The 20,025-nt window shown below is 37.6% G+C and overlaps 1 protein-coding gene across 1 annotated transcript; it reads left to right on the forward strand.

Annotated features, from left to right (window-relative positions):
* Nucleotides 1-279: 279 nt before the first annotated feature.
* LOC116266998 (gibberellin 20 oxidase 3-like) lies at nt 280-2,616 on the forward strand. The gene is made up of 3 exons (XM_031648543.1): nt 280-761; nt 1,260-1,581; nt 2,344-2,616. The coding sequence occupies exons 1-3, from the start codon at nt 280-282 to the stop codon at nt 2,614-2,616; spliced, it is 1,077 nt and encodes a 358-aa protein (XP_031504403.1).
* Nucleotides 2,617-20,025: the final 17,409 nt, after the last annotated feature.

Consider the following 20,025-nt stretch of genomic DNA (forward strand, 5'->3'; position numbering starts at 1 on the left):
TCATGTGTCCATGTGACATAGATCAGGTTGGGCTTAGTCAAGTCCAAAATGTACATAGTGACAAGGAAGATCGATCTCACACACAACTTGGCCCATTTGCTACAAGGGCCAAACCGTCATGGCCAGTCAACATCTAAAAAGGGAAAATTTTGTCAATTTTGTAAATGTCATGATAAACAATGAGAAGGGTAAAAAAGAGATATCACTTTCTTTTCTGCAGATATATATATATATATGTCTCTCCCTTGCCTCCAACTCTCTCATCACCACCAGACCAACATGACTCATGTTCCATCATCTTCCCACCCAGCCACCAACTTACCTCTCATGTCTGCCCATGCCAAGGTTCCAGAGGCCTACTTGTGGCCGGAGAAGGAGCGGCCGGCTTACGAAGCCGGAGAGCCGCTAAACGAGCCGGTGATCGACCTCTCAGGGTTCTTATCCGCAGACGAGGCTTCGATTCGGCTCGCGGCCGACATGGTCGGCTCGGCTTGCCAGAAACATGGCTTCTTCCAGGTGAGGAACCATGGAGTGGGAGGCGACCTCATCTCTCGGGCTGTTATGGAGGCAGAAGCCTTCTTCGGCCTCCCACTGCATAAGAAGGAGAAGGTGCAGGGCTACTCTTATGGTCACTCCCACCGCTTCGCTTCCAAACTGCCATGGAAGGAGACCTTCTCCTTCCCCTTCCATGCTTCCAACCCTGCCCTGGCTCTGAACCACCTCCAATCCATCCTCGGCGGCCATGAATCCGCCAAAACCGGGTAAGCATGTCCATGGAAGCACCATGCATCGCATGTATACATGTATAAGAGAAGGTTTCAAGGATCATGGTGCGATGCCAATTTCTTATGATCAGATGCTTCATGGTGCTCGTGTTTGTTTAGCATGTCATCCCTGTATTCTACAATCTCCATACTCACAGTCCAAAATCTTTTTTATAATTTAATGTCTAAATTTCTTTCATAGTATACGCATGTATCTTTGTGGTTGTGTACAAAATCTTCATAAGGTGATCTATATATAACATATATATGGTCGATCGCTATTACATTACATAAACAAATCCATGCATTTCTTAAGATGGCATGGCATCTTATGGTACATGGTGCTCACATGCTTGTTTATACGATAAACATGGGACGTATTTTAAGCATATACTTAAAACTTATAATTGCATGCTAGCCGTGCATGGGATGCTTCATGTATCGATTCAAATCAAGTTGATAGTATTCATCTGGTGGTCTGCTGTTCCATTGCAGATTGGTATACAAGGAGTACTGTGAGGCAATGACGGACTTGGCAATGAAGATACTGGAGCTTCTGGCAATCAGTTTAGGGCTGGAGAGGACGACTTTCAGGAGGTTCTACCAGGACAGCTGCTCCCTATTGAGGTGCAACTTCTACCCTCCCTGCGAGGAGCCTGACCTCACGCTGGGGACAGGCCCCCACTGCGATCCAACCTCGCTCACCATCCTTCACCAAGACCATGTTGGCGGCCTTGAGGTCTTTGCTGCTGAGAAATGGCGCCGGGTTGCTCCCAGGCCTGGTGCTTTGGTCATCAACATTGGCGACACTTTCATGGTATTCTTGGTCATAACCTTCTGACTTATTATTGGTAGTTATCCTAACATATATGTAAACTGTATGAGAATTTATCCCCATCTATATTTATATATACCCACATAATTTTTTCTGCTAGTCCATGTGGGTGACTACCAACGTGGATAGAACCAAGCTTCTCTCTCTCTCTCTCACTCATATATGTACACACACATATATATCTATATATATCTATATAATGATATATATATGTATATACACAGAGGATAGGTACAAGTAACTATGATGGTCGTTGAATATGCAGTCAACTTTTCTGATTGCGAGTTTAGTTAGAACACTGAAACCGAGTAGTTAGAGCACTCTCCCCTTTATCAAACACAGGATTTGGGTGGGCCTCACGGTATTTGGTAGGACCGATATGGCCACTGCTGTTTTTTGATAAGAATAAAGCACTAGAACTACTTGGCTTGAGTTCAGAACTCCAGTTGAACGGGTTACCATAATAAACACGAATTGTACATGAAATGACCTTTGTTTGCTTGAGCGAAGTACCTTATACATATTAGTGTGACACCGTTGTTTTAGCTTCGGAAAGCTTAACTAGGAAAGTGTACGGCAGTACTCAATTGATCTTAGCAACGAAATCACTAGTTGATTCCAAATTACACAACTTAAGAACTCAACATAATGGGTTGGCTTAAGATCCTTTCTAGTTTTAATTGAAGGAGGTCGAGTGTCGATTATCTGCCTCTTGAGACTTTGTCTGTTGTTCTGTGGCCACAGGCACTTACCAATGGAAAGTATAGAAGCTGCCTGCACCGTGCTGTTGTCAACAGAGATAGTGAGAGAAAGTCTCTCGCCTTCTTCCTCAACCCTAACAAGGACAACATCGTGAGAGCTCCGGAGGAGTTGGTGCTTAAGGATGGGAGAAGGGTGTACCCGGACTTCACCTGGGCAGCTTTCCTTGGCTTCACCCAGCATAATTACAGGGCTGACATGAACACCCTTGATGAGTTCTGCAGTTGGCTACTTAATCAGGGACAACAACAGAAGTGATCTGCTGTAAACCTTAGCTACAGAGCAGTATACAGGACAAGTTAATGTTTAAAATAAGTTGTATAAGGGCTATCCTCATTAAATTGAACAGAATGGCTTACAATTATGAAGAGATTTAAATCCTTTACATGATCTATGAATCAACATACACTCAGGGAGAGAGAGAGAGAGAGAGAGAGAGGGATCAACAGGGAGTTCCATCATGAGTACTATTTTTGTATAAATTCCATGGAATAACTTGAAAAAGCACTCATAATATGACATATGTGCCTTGTTTTGATGCCCCATATAGTGTTCGACATACGAGTTCTCAATTTTTAATCCAAGTTGTCAAGTGTTCCGGTTCTGATATTCCGGTATCCTTCTTAGTGTGACAAACGATTATGTCCAATTTTACTTATCAGAACGGGGCCAATGAGAAGCTGGTCAGCTTTGAATGGCAAGCTTCTGGTAAGTAGCCCACCATCTGCATTTTTCGCTACTTGGATGCTTTATTGCCTTCTGTTTGGGTCCATTCACCTTGTTTCTTTTCCCAATGAAACTTCCCGCCACATAAAATATTATATTGCAACATAATGAGTTTACAAAAATCTCAAGGGTTGTGTGCAGATGGGACAGATTAGATTCGGTCATAGTCGTCCGTAACAGTGTCAATGCTATATTCCCTGTTATATTCCCTTCTGAAAGATGACAAAGCAGGTGGGCCTAATTGCAGCAACATGGCACGGAATGATGGGAGATTCAACATGCACACAAATTGCTCAATGTGGCTTAGTAGCATTAGAATAATGTGTGCCATTATTTTCCTCCATGTTGCACAACTAGAGGTTCACATTCACTACCAGAGAGAATACACTCGGCTTCTGCAGATTTGTAATGCTGGGATGTGCGGCTATCAGTTTCCAGCTGAGCTTGAGAAGTTCAGCAATGGTGTTCCTGTTTTAGTCTTCTTGATCATTTTATTGGAGTTGCTGTCCCTCACTGGTTTTCTTGAAGTGGGTTCAATGTGGTTGAATGTCATGAGGTTGATCAAGTAGGATCAGGTCCAAGATATTGTGGGAAGCCATTTGATGGCATTTGTTATTCCATTTATTTTCAAGATGATAGTGCCCAGAAACAACCCAAAAACTGATTAATTGCTGCCTGAATCAACACCACGTACTAACATCTTTATAGCTCATAAAATGACTTTGAAAATGAAGGATCTGGATTCTGGAACTATGACTGCTGTGTTCAGGGTGGAATACACTGTTCATGTGTTCGACCTCCCTAGCTAACAAGAGGCTGTGTTAGTTATGGTAGGGCCATGAAAGGTATATTTTTTCTGTTAGCATATCTCAGTTTGTCCTCTAGGAGCTTTTGTCATTTTTGCTACTTTCTTTTGCGTTTTGTAGCGGGGAAGCTTCAGTGAAGAGCCTTTTAGTCGTTTTGAGCGCCCGAATACTCTGTTTGTGTTTGTGGCTGAGTGCGAAATCTGCTTCCGATATTTATCTCACAGTATTACAGCCATTACCTTGTGTTTGGTTCTATTGGCATGACATGATCTTCAAATTTCGAAGTCGCAAAGCATACAATTTGTTTTGGAAATCCTTCAATGTAGAAGTACCACAATCTGCTTACCATTACCAATGAAATTACCATTATTTAAAAACAGTGTTTTAAGGTGTGCACGCCAACTGGGGCCTTACATGGATTTCTGTTCACATTGCAGCTTTTGAACATGATCTTCCCTTGTCTGTTTCCGATTCCTCCAAGCTCAACTTGTATTTTTCCTTTTTGCCTTTTGTTGTTAATGGTAGTTTCCTTTGGCAATGAATTTTTTGTGTTTCCTGTCAAATTGTGTCCTGGTAATTCATCAGCAGAACCATTCACATATTTATAATTTATGTTGTAGTTATTGTGGTCTGATCAGTTTACATAATTTTTTTCTTTTTCTCTGTTGGCTATAGAAAAGTTTGGGGCCTTTGTTGCAAAAGAAAATCTCTACCCATTTGGCTAGAGGATAGAGTTAAAAAGTTTCAAATTGAAGAAATGCAAGGGTCCAATACCTGAGGTGCATCTCTTGCATAAACTGGTCATGTATGTTCAATCCCAGTCTACAAATCAAAAAAGGGGAGGAACAGTACTTTATGTGGTTGTCCTCCATGTCAATTACAGTTAAAACTTTCAGGTTAAAGAGAGTCAAAAGTTCAACATTTGAGAAGCATCTCATCTTTTAGCATAAGTAAGTAACCAGTGATATTAATTTAGTCGAATCCAGTCTATCAATTAAAAACAAGTTTTATGTTGGTCACTTTGTTGCTGAGATCATTTGATTTCAAGTTTTCAAGTTGAAGGCAGTCAGGAGTTCAGTATATATGTCTCTGCATAAAATGTTGACGTCTGTTGTACCAATCTGAAAAAGGAAAAGAAAAAGAACAAGCGCTGTCTTGGTCTCTTTGTCCATTGGCGACCGACTCCAGCTTCAGCTTCATTACAAAAAACGTCTACCTGTCAATCTGATATGTATATGGCATCCAGTCAAATTGATGACATTTATCAGTTGGCCTTTAGTAGTTCTATGTAGGGCTTCTTCTTCCTTTTGTCCTGGTATGCATCAGAAATAAAAAAACTATTGCCCTCTTGTTTTCTTCTTGCAAACCACCAAAGGGCACATCCATGCAGTTAATTAGGTTGGACTGTGATGGTCCACACACACATGGGCATCCTTTGTTTGAATTGGTATTGGTAGGAAGCTCGATCAGTTAATTCCATTGGAAGCTTTTCATCAAAGAGATCAAATGAATGTTCTAAAAATCTTTATCTCTTGCACTTGTCTTTCTGACCATTCATCTTTCATCAGTTCGTGCCATCCATATATACATCCAATGGGCCAAAAGAATTGTGTGGGGAGAATCAGAATCTGGAGATGAAGCTTTTTCATTTATTTGGGGAGCCATTCATCTTTAAGATGTAGGGCACTGAGGTGCCTTAATCTGTTAGCTGGACCATCATATGTAGAAAGCTAAAGGCCAATCCTCTCTATCTTCCCTGATGCATATGAATACTTCCCTGAAACTACCAACTTTTACAAATTAAAGAACTACACATTGGGAGGCCCCCTTGCAAATATTGATAGACTAATTTTCATTACCATGTTGAAGAAATCAGATACCGAAAAAAATTAATATCAAATTGATAAATCAGATTGTATTTGGATTTAGGAGATGACATTCAGTTGGATTTGGATTCAAATATACATAAATATCCAATTGGATTCATACTGGATTTAGTTTTAAATAAATATCTTATATCCAGTGCTCTTACATTTTGAAAATCGATAAAATTTGGTTCAAAAATTGGATTTGGATTCAGATATAAATATAAAAATCGGATTCAGATTGTCAAATCAGAATTGAGATTCAGAAATGACTTTTACTTATTCATATTCAAATCCAAAATTCGAATCCAATCCATTGACATCCTTATGGACAGTCGGATTGAATCTGACTTCGTGTACACTGTTCAATGTGTTGATCCCCTTGCAAGCTATCATATTGCCCTCTATGAGGAAAACATGATAGCACCTCAACACTTCTATTTGTGTCCAGAGCCCTGGACTAAAAAAAGGTTGGCATGGTGAGGCAGACATTGCTGTCATGCAGAGTCATGATCAGGATCGCAGCACGCATTCAGGCTCCTACGTGTCAAACCACTCTGGGTCTTCCACCTCAATCCAGAAGGTATATTATTTTTTTTTAATTTAAAGAAACTGCTTTTTTTTAATTTAAAGAAACTGCACCCGAGTCGAGAGACTTTGTCATTCATGGAGTCACATGGAACTTTAAGGTTAGTACAGTTGCCTCCGATACCATGCTTGGGTAAATTTACATAAAATGAGATGTAGATGTAACGTTTCAAAACGAAAACTGACTGCCTACCATCTATTGTTTCAGGCCACCTGCTTGAACCTTGAAACGAAAACCGACTGCCTACCATCTATTACCATCTATTGTTCGAGGCCACCTGCTTTAACAAAGGTTCAGACCCATACATGAAGACATCAATTCTTGCAGTATCAATTCTTGCAGTACTACGGGTACTGCACGACATATATTCGAGGAAGTACGTTTTTAGAGTGCCCAGTGGTAGATTAATTTTAGGATAAAATTGGAAAACAAGAAAAGAAAAGTTAAAAAGCCATGTTGGAGTGCCCACTTGTAGATGAGGACACCGTTGAGGGAAAAAAATGATAACGGCTGGGCCCAATCCCAATAATTCTTATTATTTTATAGCTTTCGGCGTTGTCCTTTTCTCTAAACTACTAAAAAATGAGAGCAAGTGAAATATATGCCAAACCGCGGGTTGGATTTGGTTCATTCAAAAGGTGAATTCAGATTTGAAGATGAATCTAAAAATCAGTTTTGGATTTAGTTTGGATTCAGATTCAAACATGATATAGATTTTTCTTTCATCCATATTCAAATCTAATGACATCCCATCGGATTCAGATCATATTTATTCTAAATAAACATCTTACATCCGATGTTCATATATTTTGAAAGTTGTATCTTAACATATCGTACAGCGGGTTGGATTTGGTTCATTCAAAAGGTGAACTCAGATTTGAACATGAATCTAAAAATCAGTTTTGGATTTAGTTTGGATTCAGATTCAAACATGACATAGATTTTTCTTTCATCCATATTCAAATCTAATTTCGAATCCGAATACGTGAATATAAAAAAAAACAGATATAGCAAAAGATATTATTCTGCCACTGACGTCCATGCCACTCATGAGTATCTGACCTTTGGTCTTATATACTTCCTCAGGGGCAGTTTTGTCTTTTAAAAAATCGTGTCCTTTCAGTAGTTAAATTGGCCTTGTGAGAAGGGTCTTTATTTTTCTCGCCTGTCTTTTCTTACAAGGGCATTTTGGTCATTTGACATCTGGGCTTCTCATGTAACTCCACAATCCTTTTGTGCAATCACATGTCAAACACCGAATTTTGTGTTCTTCCTTCCAATAGCATACTAATGATAATCCATAGGAACGTATATTCATGGATCAGTATCTTGTAAATGTTTAGATGAGATTGTTTTATCTGATAAAGTTTCTTATATCTTATTTTTCTGATAAAGTTTCATAAATTTTAGTTTTTTGCTGTTTCAATACGCACATGGGCCTATTTATTAATTTACACATCCAAATCTTGCACTAATTAATTAACCATATATGTAAACAGATTAACATATATGAAAATATGATAATGAGAAAAACTTGAAAATTTAACACTCCATAATGGATATTATAAGCGGAGAAAGCGAAGACTACTAAATTTTATAAAACTTATTCCTTGATTCAAATAAATTATTCAAAGTTATGGCTAGATTGAGCTGAGAAGCAGTAGGAGGGAAGATAATTAAATTGAGAGCATCAACAATTGTCTTTTAATGGGCAACAAATTAAAGGAGGCGAGTCTTACATGATTCGAAGCAGTAATTGACTTGTCGTGATCACAATGTCCAAACGATGAAAGACAATTTGTTTCTCCTTCCTAAGCAAGTTTGCAACTAAAGAGAGAGTTTTGATAATAGAAATATTCCACTCTTTGGAAGATAGTGTTTAATAAGTTTATTCCCAAAGATTAGAACATATTAATGGAACACATTATTGGAACCCATCTATAAAACACTACATTCCAAAAGAACACAGCATTCTTATTACCAATATTAGTACCTCGAAAAATATGTATGCAGGTTCATGTACTACGTAGCAACAATGTAAGCACGTAGCCGTAATATAAACATACATATAATATAGCATGTTACAGGCTTTTTCTTTGTGGAAGAAGCCAAAGGCACCTTATCATCAAAAGAAAACAAGCAAGTTTTTGGCTACATTCAAAACGACAAACTCTCTCTCTCTCTCTCTCTCTCTCTCTTTTTGGGCAATCAGGGAAGGAGCCAAATCCCCCAGAGGAGTTGCATCGGACAAATCTCTTCCTTTCTCTCCCTCTTTTTGTTGTCAGGATTAGACTTATCCCTAACATATATACTTGTGTGTTCAATGGTGGCTTATAAAATCTCTCTATCTCCCTCTCTCTCTTTCTATATATATATATATATATATATATATATATATATATATATATATATATACATAGAGAGAGAGAGAGAGAAGTTGATAAAAACCAGACACTTAGATTAGGGATAAAAACCAAACCCATTGATTGTTCGTTCAAAACTATTTTCAATACAATATAAACATCTTAATATATTTAATAAAGATTATTTTGATATAGAAATGCTTTGATTCAAGTGTTTTAATGAAAAATGTTGATCTTTTTAGTATCATGCCATGGTGGCCGTTCATTTTTTACTATTATAAAAACACCTTTAAATTCTAACAAATGATCAACTTAGTATACGTTTTGCATTAACCCTTACTTAAGATCATATTAATAAGGTTAGACTGCAAAAAAAAAAAAAAACACTTTAAAAATAAGAATCAAAGGGTTTGGTTTTTGTCCCTGACCTAGGTGTCTTGTTTCTACCAACCTCTATATATATAATTGTGGTGGTCCCTTTTACAAGCAACCAAGAATGAAAATCTTGCATTATTTATTTTGTTGAGATTCAAATATTGGTTAGTTTGAGATCTAGTAAAAGTGGTCCATTGGCTCCCCGCAGAGCATTTGTTCTGTTTTTTTTCCATTGCTTTAATATTGCTTCTAAAAGGTTAAGAAATTGGCTAGACTAGCTAGGATAAATATCACTCTGCGTTGGACTACTATTAAATTATTGAAGCTCTAAAAGGCCGTTTGACAACAATAACATCTTGTTGTTATCTCATAATTAATGTGTCCCAAAAAGTGAGGTAGATTAATCTAACAATGTGCTATAAATCTATCTCATATTTTTGGGGCAAATTGATGAAACACTAAAGGGGTGTTTGATATACCCATAACCATGGAATTTTACAATAAAAATTACTCATTTTTTAAGAAATTGAAATTAGTAAACAAACGGATTATTTTGTTTCTACAATTAGGAAACTGAAAACTGGACAAGACGATGTCCTCTACTATTGAGTAATGCAAATCAAAAGGAGTTGATATCTACATTCATCAGATCATATCAATCATGTTAGAAGAGAAAAAAAAAATGGAAATCTGAAAGATAAGGACATATTTTCCATTTTTCCTTCTTCTTTTTGAGTTTATGTGGTTGGGGATTGAACAACAAGCCAGTCAATGCAGTTCAGCCAATGAAGAAGCTTTGGCATCTCAATCATAGGTATCTCTAGCTATCTCAATATGCAGGGCTATGCACGAACCGAGTCGACCTCAAGCTTGGTCAGCTAGACTCGACTCGTCTCATATATTATTTGGCTCGAGCTTGAGTCCAATTGTAAAAGATCAGTTCGAGCTCGACTCAATAGACTCTGTCCCGGCTCGAGCTTTACTTGTTAAGCTCATTTACCAACTTCCTATTTGGTTTGATCTCTTTCTTTAGACTTGAGTTTGAAAATTAAACCTATATTCCACTCCAAACCTGCGGGGGTTAACACCCATCATTTATTGACAAAAAATGAAGAGATTTACAATCCGCATACAAAAGATAACCCATATTAAAAGAGCTCATTCGAATTTAATCTAATCAAGTTCATGTAACTTGAACTCGACTCATTCATAAACTCGAGCATGACAACCAACATGAACATCCTTTTCAAAAAAACTGTTCTTGCACGCCTTCTTCTGCCTGTGGTTGTTCATGCAGGGGACAGAATGGAGCTAAAGCATTCATATATTGATGTCTTTATTGGGGACCTTGCTTGGCTGCTTCCATTTATATAGAGAGAGACATTATTGTCCCTTCTGCCAGCCATAGAGGCAACCCATGTTGCTCTTATAATGCACCAGCGTGTGAAATTTTCATTTCGGGCCCAACATTTGCCTATGATTTAAAGAAAAAACCACTTTTGTGATTTTCCTAATTAGGCTACACCTTTCATAAAACTGTCAAGTAAGCATCTGTAGTAAAGTTTCTTCTGATTTGACCACTTTTGTGATTTTCCTAATTAGGGCTACACCTTTCATAAAACTGTCAAGTAAGCATCTGTAGTAAAGTTTCTTCTGATTTCCCAAATAACAGAAATTAAGCATCAGCTACAACTTTTTTTTAACTATTTCGCTGTTATTATTTTGGCTAATATATATATTTTATTATACATCAGGGTAGTGGTAGTTTGATTAGTTCAGAAATTTTACGTAAGAGTCGTTATAAATCATCCTATTTGCAAATCCTAACAAAAATAACAACATGGTAATAAATCAAATGGGCAGAATAGAGACAGTTGACATATAAATAGGAAGAAAAAGGCTTCCTAACATGTTATTATCACAAAATCTAGTGAACTAATCAAATGAATCACATGAAATATGATATCTGGACATGGGAATTGATACTTAAAAGATGAATAAGTGACTTCTATATAGAAAACACAACATGTATGTGTTTTTATAGGCAAAGGCTAAGATGTCCCAGAACATAAACCTCTTGGCCATTATGCAATACATAAAAGACCACAGAAAACTCAAAACACTTCAACAACAACGAGCGAAGAAGCCAACCTCTAAAAATCACCAATACTCTCTTGAATGGTGCAAACTACTTGAGTTGGGCAAAGGCAGCTCGATTGTTTTTAAGCGGTCAGTCCAAGGTTGGATACATAAATGGGAAGATCAGTCCTCCAGATAGTTCAGGTCCCGAATTCGATGATTGGCAATTGGAAAACGATATGGTGATGTCGTGGCTTATTAACTCCATGGAGCCCTCTATTTCAAATCTGTTCATGGATCAAGAAACTACAAAGGAGATTTGAGATGAGTTAAAGCAACTCTTTTCTGAACAAAAAAATTTTGCACAAGTTTATCAGATTCAAATCGAGATCGCCAATCTTATGAAGGGCAACAAGCCGGTGAATCTTTACATAGGTGAACTCAGAAACAGGTTTGATGAACTTCTGTAATATAGGCCGGTTACGATTGATCCTGATACATATAAAAATCGATTGAAGAAGACAAAATTTTTAAGATGTTGGCAAGATTAGGAGCTGAATATGAGGGTATTAGAAGCCAAATCCTTAACACCATTCCTCTTCCCAACTTCAACAATGTGTGGCAAATGGTACAAAGGGAGGCTGCACGAAGACAAGTTATGAATTCCAATACCAGAACTGACATTCTAGAAGAAAGCAATGAAAAAATGGCATGCGTAGCTCAAACCGAATTTGCTAAAGGGGAGCAAAAGCTCCCAAATGCGAACAAGCTCCCAAACACCAATTTTAGTAAAAATTTAAATGCACTCACTACAAGCGATCTGGTCACACCCGTGAAAAATACTGGGAACTGGTTGGAAGATCTACAAAAGACAAAACAACATCCTCCATCAACTCTGATTCAGCCAACTTCATCACCAAGGAGAACCTTGAAAATTTTTCTCAAAAGTTCGCAAAAATTAAACTAATGTCATCTCAGCCCGTCAGCAATTCTGAAGGCAACAATTTTGCTCTTATTGCTACTTTAAATAGTTCTACATGGGTCATTGACATCGGGGCTACCGATCATATGTCTAGCGACTTAACCCAACTAATCAATTTAGACAAAACAAAAAACGACCAGTTTTTACAGTTGATGGATCGCCCATTGCTGCTGAAGGAAATGGAGAGACTAGATTCTTTGAAAAGGGGCAGAAATCCCAAGTTTTATATATTCCAAAATTATCAGCAAATCTTATGTCGGTAAGCAAATTGACCAAGTCTTATAACTATCTGGCTGTTTTTTCCACAAAGGATGTAATATTTTAGGATCTTGTGACGAAACGGGAGATTGGCAGAGGGCACGAGCACAATGGGTTGTATGTGATGGACGCTAATGCATGCAGCTTCATGTTGGATGATCAACAAGTTAGAAGTTCTCACTAATGGACCTGGCATGCCAGATTTGGTTACATCTCTGACCAAAATTTAACTCGTCTCATTCCCTAACTTAAAGTTGAGAATAATTCATGTGATGCATGTGAATTTTCCAAACCCACAAGATTGTCGTTTCAATCATCCACTGAAAAATCAAAAGAAATTTTTGATTTAGTTTACTCAGATGTATGGGGACCTGCCCCACAAGTGTTATATTCTGAATTTAGATACTATGTTTTCTTTATTGATGATAAGACTCGCATGACTTGGTTATTTTTTCTTAGATATAAGAGTGAAGTTGTTAGTGCTTTTAAAGAATTCTTCAATATGGTACATACTCAATATGGAGTAAAAATAAAAAAACTTCATTTAATAATGGAGGAAAATATGTGAATGATGCTTTTGAAACTTTTCTAAAAGAGAAAGGAATACAGTCTCAGTACTCATGTTTAGGTACCCCACAACAGAATGGACTTGCCAAATGAAAAAATAGGCAACTACTAAATATTGCTCGATCTCTTATGATTCATATGCATATTCTACAAACGTTTTTGGAATGATGCTGTAGCCACTGCATGTCATATTGTCAACAAGGCACCAAGTTCTAGAATAAAAAATCAAGTTTCTGTTGAACTACTTCTCAATAAAAAGGTCTCTATGAAGCATCTTAAATTTTTTGATTATAAGTGCTATGCTCACATACAAGGAAAATTCAGGAACAAACTAGAAAAACATGCCATCAAATGTATCTTCTTCGACTATTTTAGTAGAAAGAATGAATATAACTGTTATGATCCAGTTACTAGAAAATTACTTATATCTCAAGATGTGAAGTTTTTTGAACAGGAGTCCTTCTTTGATGATAAAAAATAGGAGGAGATGAACATCACTATTCTATCAAGCAGCCCACATTGCCGGTGGTTGAAATCATCAGTGAAGCTCCTTGCATGAGACTACCACAAACCAAACTCGCTCAAAACGCCTCAAATGACTTGCCCTTGCCTCTGACCCAAAGTAACGCCCCAAATGACTCGTCCATGCTTCCACCCCAAAGTATTCAACAACCTCAAAATATCCCACAACCAGAAACCAGCACCGATCCTCTCACTCCTCTCAGTGAATCAAATTCCAATTCTATCAACTCAAGCCAAACCTCTTATGAAAATTCCATTAGATGGTCCACTCGTCCTACTAGATTACCAACCAAACTTAGTGACTATTACACTTACCTTACAACAAACAGAAACCACTCCATAGACCAATACCTTAATGTATATTCCCACCACGCATCAGTCATGTTCATCTAACTTGTAAGGGCTAGTAGGTGGACCTTCTAATGGAATTTTCATAAGCCCTGTCACTTATGAGCTAGGATCCCATGCTTCTTACCACCATCTAACTTGTCTACTAGCTATAGATCCTATAACCTAATGCATATCCCCACCACAAACCAAGAGCTTATGAGGAGGCAAACTCTAATCCAAAGTGGTGCAATGCAATGGAAGATGAACTTGTGGCATTGAGAAAAAAATCAGACATGGGATCTAGTCCCTCTACCTGATGGTAAGAAGCATGTGGGATGTAATTGGGTTTATCGAAAAAAGTATACTAGCGATGGACGTGTAGAGCGCTACAAAGCTCACCTAGTCACCATATAATTCACTCAAAGCGAAGGTATTGATTATACTTAAACCTTCGCTCCTGTTGCAAAGATGAGCCCTGTCAAAACATTGATTTTAGTTGCAGCAAATAAGAGGTGGCCCCTAACTCAACTTAATGTGAAAAACGCTGTTCTACACGGGAAACTCAACGAAAAGGTTTACATGGAGGCTCCAAAAGGTATAAAAAGTGAGCACAAATATGTGTGTAGGTTAAAAAAGGCTCTATATGGGTTGAAATAGTCACTACGAGCCTGATTCTCCCGTCTCAATGATGTTCTTGTTAGAATGGATTTTAAAAGAAGCAGCGCTGACAATACTCTGTTTACGTCTTTGATAAATTCTAAAATTTGCATTCTTCTAGTCTGTGTAGATGACATAATAATGGCAGGTGATGATATTGATCTCATGCCCCGCATAAAATCCTATCTCAAACAGCTGTTTGAAATCAAGGACTTAGGAATACTAAGTTTTTCTTAGGGATCGAGGTTGCTTACTCAAATAAAGGAGTGTTCTTTTGCCAAAGGAAATACACACTAAATCTATTGAAAAAGATTGGATGCTTGGTTGCCAATCCTACAGAGACTTGAGGTCAATTGTAAATTAAAGAAAGATGAAGGTGAACTTATCGAGAATGTTCAAAGCTTTTAGAAACTAGTTGGTAAGCTTATATATTTGACTATTACAACACCTGATATTTCTTACGCTGTAAGCCTCATTAGCTAGTTCATGCCCTCTCCTAGATCGTCTCACATTGAGGCTGCTCATAGAATTTTGAGGTATCTGAAAGATGCACTCGAAAAGGAATTTTAGTGAAACGTGACCTGCCACTAGATGTTGTGGGCTATACTGATGCAGACTGGGCAGGGTATTCAAATGATAGAAGATCTACTTTCGTTTTTTGCACTTTTGTTGGAGGAAATCTTATAACTTGGAGAAGCAACAAACAATCTGTAGTTGCGCGATCAAGTGTTGAAGCATAATATAGAGTTTTGCCGGATGAACTTGTCTGGATGAAAGCTCTTCTAAAGGATATGAATATGGATGTTCTTGTAAGGATATGAATATTGATGTGCAAGAACCTATAAAACTTATATGGAATAATATGACCCCAATTTATATTGGGGCAAATGCAGTCTTTCATGAAAGGACCAAACATATTGAAATTGATTGTCATTTCATTAGAGAAAAAAATCAAGATGGAACTATTGAGACATATCATGTGAAGAGTGAAACTCAATTGGCCAATATTTTCACAAAAAGCCTAGCACGTGAGAAACATCAAAGCATTACAAATAAGTTGGGACAAATTGATATCTGTTCTCCAACTTGAGGGGGAGATTGTTGCGAGATTTATGGAAGAAGAGATTTGTGCTGCCTATCATCAAGCTCGGCAAAATCTTATAGTCACAGTGCGATGAGATGTTGCAGTCACTCTTACAAAGGAAGGCCATCATCCTTTTTTGGAAGGCTGAGATAACTGTTACCTTGGTTATCATAAATTGCTATGTATAATCTCTTCCTCTTTTCTTTTGTAACAAGTGAAGAAACAATAAAAGAATCTCAAGTTCTCTTCTTCCTCCATGGACGTAGGCCTGCCACGTAAAAATCCTTGTTGTTCTCTCTTGTGTTGCTTGCTCTTTCCATGTTTTTTAACACCGGGATCACCTGGAGAGCAAGAGTTAGAAATCGAGACCAGAAGTCCATGATGGAAGGAGGCAGCCAAAGGACAGAGCAATGCTATGTTGAACAGTGGATGGCTTTGCTGAAGAACAGTGTTGTCATCGTGGACTTTGCTTAGTGAAATCACTCATATAGCATGTTGAAAATTAACAATAATGGAGCTTCATTACCTTATGTTGCACAAAATGAACTTGCAAAAAAACTCTTGTATTAGAGGAGGAGAGCACTCATACAACTCATGACACCCACAAGACTACCCTAGCACAACTTACACTTGGTACATGATGCACATTCCTAATCACCTATTTATAGGACCTGAAGACCATAACCTATGACCCATAACCTCTGACATAATGATAGCATAACTCATGACATAAATGACATTACATTGTTGACATTAAAAAACATGTTAAAAAGGACATTAAAACGTGAATTAAGCATAATAGCCATTACCATAAGTAGACCATATGACATAAGTAGATCATATGAAAAAATAAAAATATCACATACTAATGTAGTGCTTAATTTTTTTAACTCTCTTATGCATTATTGTGAATTACTAAAACATCAATTTGAAACTCCTTGCCTATCCATTAATTTGCATCATATTTTAATATAGCAAGTACCCAACTCACCAAAATTTTGTCCCTTTGCATTTCTTGGGAAAATTGAAAAAGTTCATCATGTTGCCCTTTCCTTCCCTGCTCCTCTTTTATCACTCATTCCCCTTTCCTTTCCGTATCGAGTTCCGCTACTCATAGCCATAGAGAGAGAGAGAGAGAGAGAGAGAGAGAGAGAGAGAGAGAGAGATTCACGACCCTCAAGGCTCGATGCACCTTGTGGTGAAACCTTTGTTGCTACCAGCACCCATCGTTGACTAGTAGTGACTATGCATGAGAGAGAGAGAGAGACCAATGACTCCTGATTGTGTGCACATGAAAACACAAGAGGGAAGAGGGGGTGGGTTTTAAACTACAAGATGACTAGGTTTTAATTGGGCATGGGACTAGTAACAACAACGGTTATGTTTCTTGTGCAAATAAGAGACAAAATAAAATCATCCCATTGCAGGCACATGGTCTTACATATGCCAAGAATGATGTATCCTTAGAAGTCATATTTGTTGTATTGTGTCCTTCATCACAAAATCTATTCCCAATCAGGTTGTGAACTTATGGTCCTCATATGACTTTTGGAAATCTCTAGTTGCTTCCTATGCAGCTCACTCTAGAGCCTGCATCATCAACCTCAAGAATCAACTTCAAAATCTCAAACTTCGTAGTGAATCCATAAATGAATATTTTCGAAAGGCCAAGTTTATTTATTTGCAACATTACAATTTAGGCAAACCTATTTCAAAGTTTGATCTTGTACTTCACATTCTTTGTTGTCTACCACAAGAATATGAGGTTGTCTGAGTACCGTTGTCCACCCATGTCAAGTCCTTGTCTATTCTAGAGCTCCATAGTTTTCTTCTCTCTCAGGTGGCTTGTATAGCATCTGAGGTGTCCTTTGAGGAAAATAATATGGAAATAAATAATCAGTTTTCTAATTCTCAATCACATTCTAGAGGAAGTTTTTGCGGTGGTCATCATTGTGGGCAAACTGGCAAAGCTGATCGTGGTTGAGGCAACACGAATGGCAATAAACCTGTATTTGAATACTGTGAGAAAGTTTGTCATACTACCAAAACTTAGTGGGATATTCCCTAGAAATGAACCTAAGGAAGTAGCATTGCATTCTCACATGACCTATGTTGTAGAAAACTATAACAGTGAAAGTACCCAGATTCAAGGTGGCACACCACGTCAAGACAGAATTGGGAACCTTGTTGGTTAAATCTGCATATTAAGGATTTGATTAAGAAAAGATGGGTAATGGATCAGGTTTGCCGATCTCTCATATTGGTAGTTCTGCAGTTGAAATTAATCGTTTGATGTCTAAGTTGAATGACTTATTACACTTTCCTTCAATCTCTAAAAGTCCTAACATTACAGAGTATTGTTTGAATTTGATACCAAGGGTGCTGGTCAAAAAAAAAAAAAAATATAGTGTTCAGATTCTGGTGCATGGAGGCTGAAAATGGTCTCTTCATTGTTGACCTTAGCATGGTGCAGAAACAAGCTTGCATTCATGAGCATTCCGCTACAGATGTCTGGCATAGACGCCTCAGACATCCATCTTCCAAGATAGTTGATAGAATCATTAGAACTTTGGGTTTGTCTATTTTAAATTCTAAAGTTAGCATTTCTAAGTCGTGTAAGAAAGGCAAAGTCACAAACTTACCTTTGATGAAATTGATTATAACCATTGGAGATGTGTTTTTTGATGTTTGGAGACCTGCCTCTATTAGTGGTTTCAATAGTCACATATTTCTTGTGTTGATGCTTACTCCAGATTTACATGACTTTATCTAATGAAATAAAAATTTAATGCTATGAATATTTTTAAAAATTTCAAATTGTTGGTTGAGAACCCCACAGGACTATGATTAAGTTTCTCTGCACCAATGGTGTTGGAGAGTACTAGAACTTGGATAAATATCTTAAAGAATGTGGTGTTAAGCATCACTACTCTTGCCCGCAAACTCAAAAGCAAAATGACATCCCTGAAAGAATGCGGAAGCACCTTGTTCAAACTGATCTTACCTTGATGGTCATGCAAATGTGCCTATGCAAGCTTCGACATCTACCTTCTCCACTGATGCCTACCTTATTAATAAAATGCCAATGTCAATCTTGAGAAATCAAAGTCCTCTCAAAATTTTGTTTAAAAAAGCACCAAAATATGAACTTTTAAAGGTTTGCTAGTGTGTCTGCTTCCCAAGCTTGAGAGCCTATAGGTAGAACATGTTCGACTTCAAATCCAAGGCAAGTATCTTTTTAGTTACCTTGACGAACATGATGGTTATATATGTTATTATTCTAAATCTCACAAGTTCTTTGTCTCCAGATATGTAGTTTTTGATGAATATAGATACATGTTCCAAAAGTAGGGCAAAAGGACTGATGATCAAAAGAGCAACACACCTGACTTTTGTTGCCATCTGCCTTCCCTCTGGCCAAACCCAAGTGAACCTTTCAATTCTCCCATGTCAACAGACTCTCCTGTAGGAAGCCCATTTCAAAACTCTCAACCAAGACCATTTCAAAACAGCTTGTCTTCACTTATGACCATGACCAATGAAGACAAGATCAACTTTGTTATTGATCTCGATTTCCCTCTGTTGTCACCATCTAGTTAGGTTGTCCCAAATTATTAAGGAAAATAGATTAAGCACCACCACCATGGCAAGTCGATCTCTACAAGATCTACTCATATTGGCAAGTTCATCCCTAAGAGATCACACCAAATTTGTAGGATCAGATCTACATTCCAAGGAGATTAAAATGGAAAATAACAACAATGACAATCAAGACAAGAATTTCTTTCCATGTACCAAAAAAAAAAAAAAACTTGACTGTTGTTATGATAATCCTTCTTACATATCCTAGTTCCATTAAATTTTTCAAGGAAATCTGCATATCAAACATCTCCATGTCTGTCCATCTCTTCAGATTAATGCTTACCAGGATGATCCCAAATCTTTACAACATTCACAGAAAGAGTTATCAACATGTTTTCTTTGCTGGTATTTTACTAAACAGAATTTCAATCCCTTTTTTCATGGTCCAGGGTTTTTGGCAAGAAACCTTAATATCTCTTGAATACATCCTTGTTCCTCACCCCCCTTTCTTTTGGCAAGAAAACTTTCTCTTTTTTCTTCCCATTGTTTTAGGATGTTTTTATAATAAGGACATAGGAGAAAGCCTATTTCTTAAGTTACCAAATCCATTGCTAGGTGAGTAGAATATTATGGGTGGAGTTGGTGGGTGTTGGGTTTGTTGTTGATCTTGTGGTGATCTTCCAATAGTGACTAGGGAGGATTCTGGAGCATCTATTTTCATAAGATTTTTTGATATGTTCATAGGCTTCCGTATAAAAAAGGGGGGGCCGGATTTAAACACGAAAAGCGTCGGTTCGCTTTTTACAACAACATGAGAGGCAGAGGAGTGGAGAAGAAAAGAAAGAGGGGTGAGGAAGGGAGGACTCAAGGGATCACACTGTA

Source organism: Nymphaea colorata, chromosome 13 (assembly GCF_008831285.2).
Source record: "Nymphaea colorata isolate Beijing-Zhang1983 chromosome 13, ASM883128v2, whole genome shotgun sequence".
In the NCBI taxonomy this organism is placed as follows: domain Eukaryota; kingdom Viridiplantae; phylum Streptophyta; class Magnoliopsida; order Nymphaeales; family Nymphaeaceae; genus Nymphaea; species Nymphaea colorata.

What these genes read in the sequence shown, in the direction of transcription:
- LOC116266998 (XM_031648543.1), top strand. Translation starts at nt 280, where the DNA reads ATGACTCATGTTCCATCATCTTCCCACCCAGCCACCAACTTACCTCTC. An exon ending in CATGAATCCGCCAAAACCGG is followed by an intron (nt 762 to 1,259) that starts GTAAGCATGTCC and finishes GTTCCATTGCAG; the next exon opens with ATTGGTATACAAGGAGTACT. An exon ending in ACATTGGCGACACTTTCATG is followed by an intron (nt 1,582 to 2,343) that starts GTATTCTTGGTC and finishes CTGTGGCCACAG; the next exon opens with GCACTTACCAATGGAAAGTA.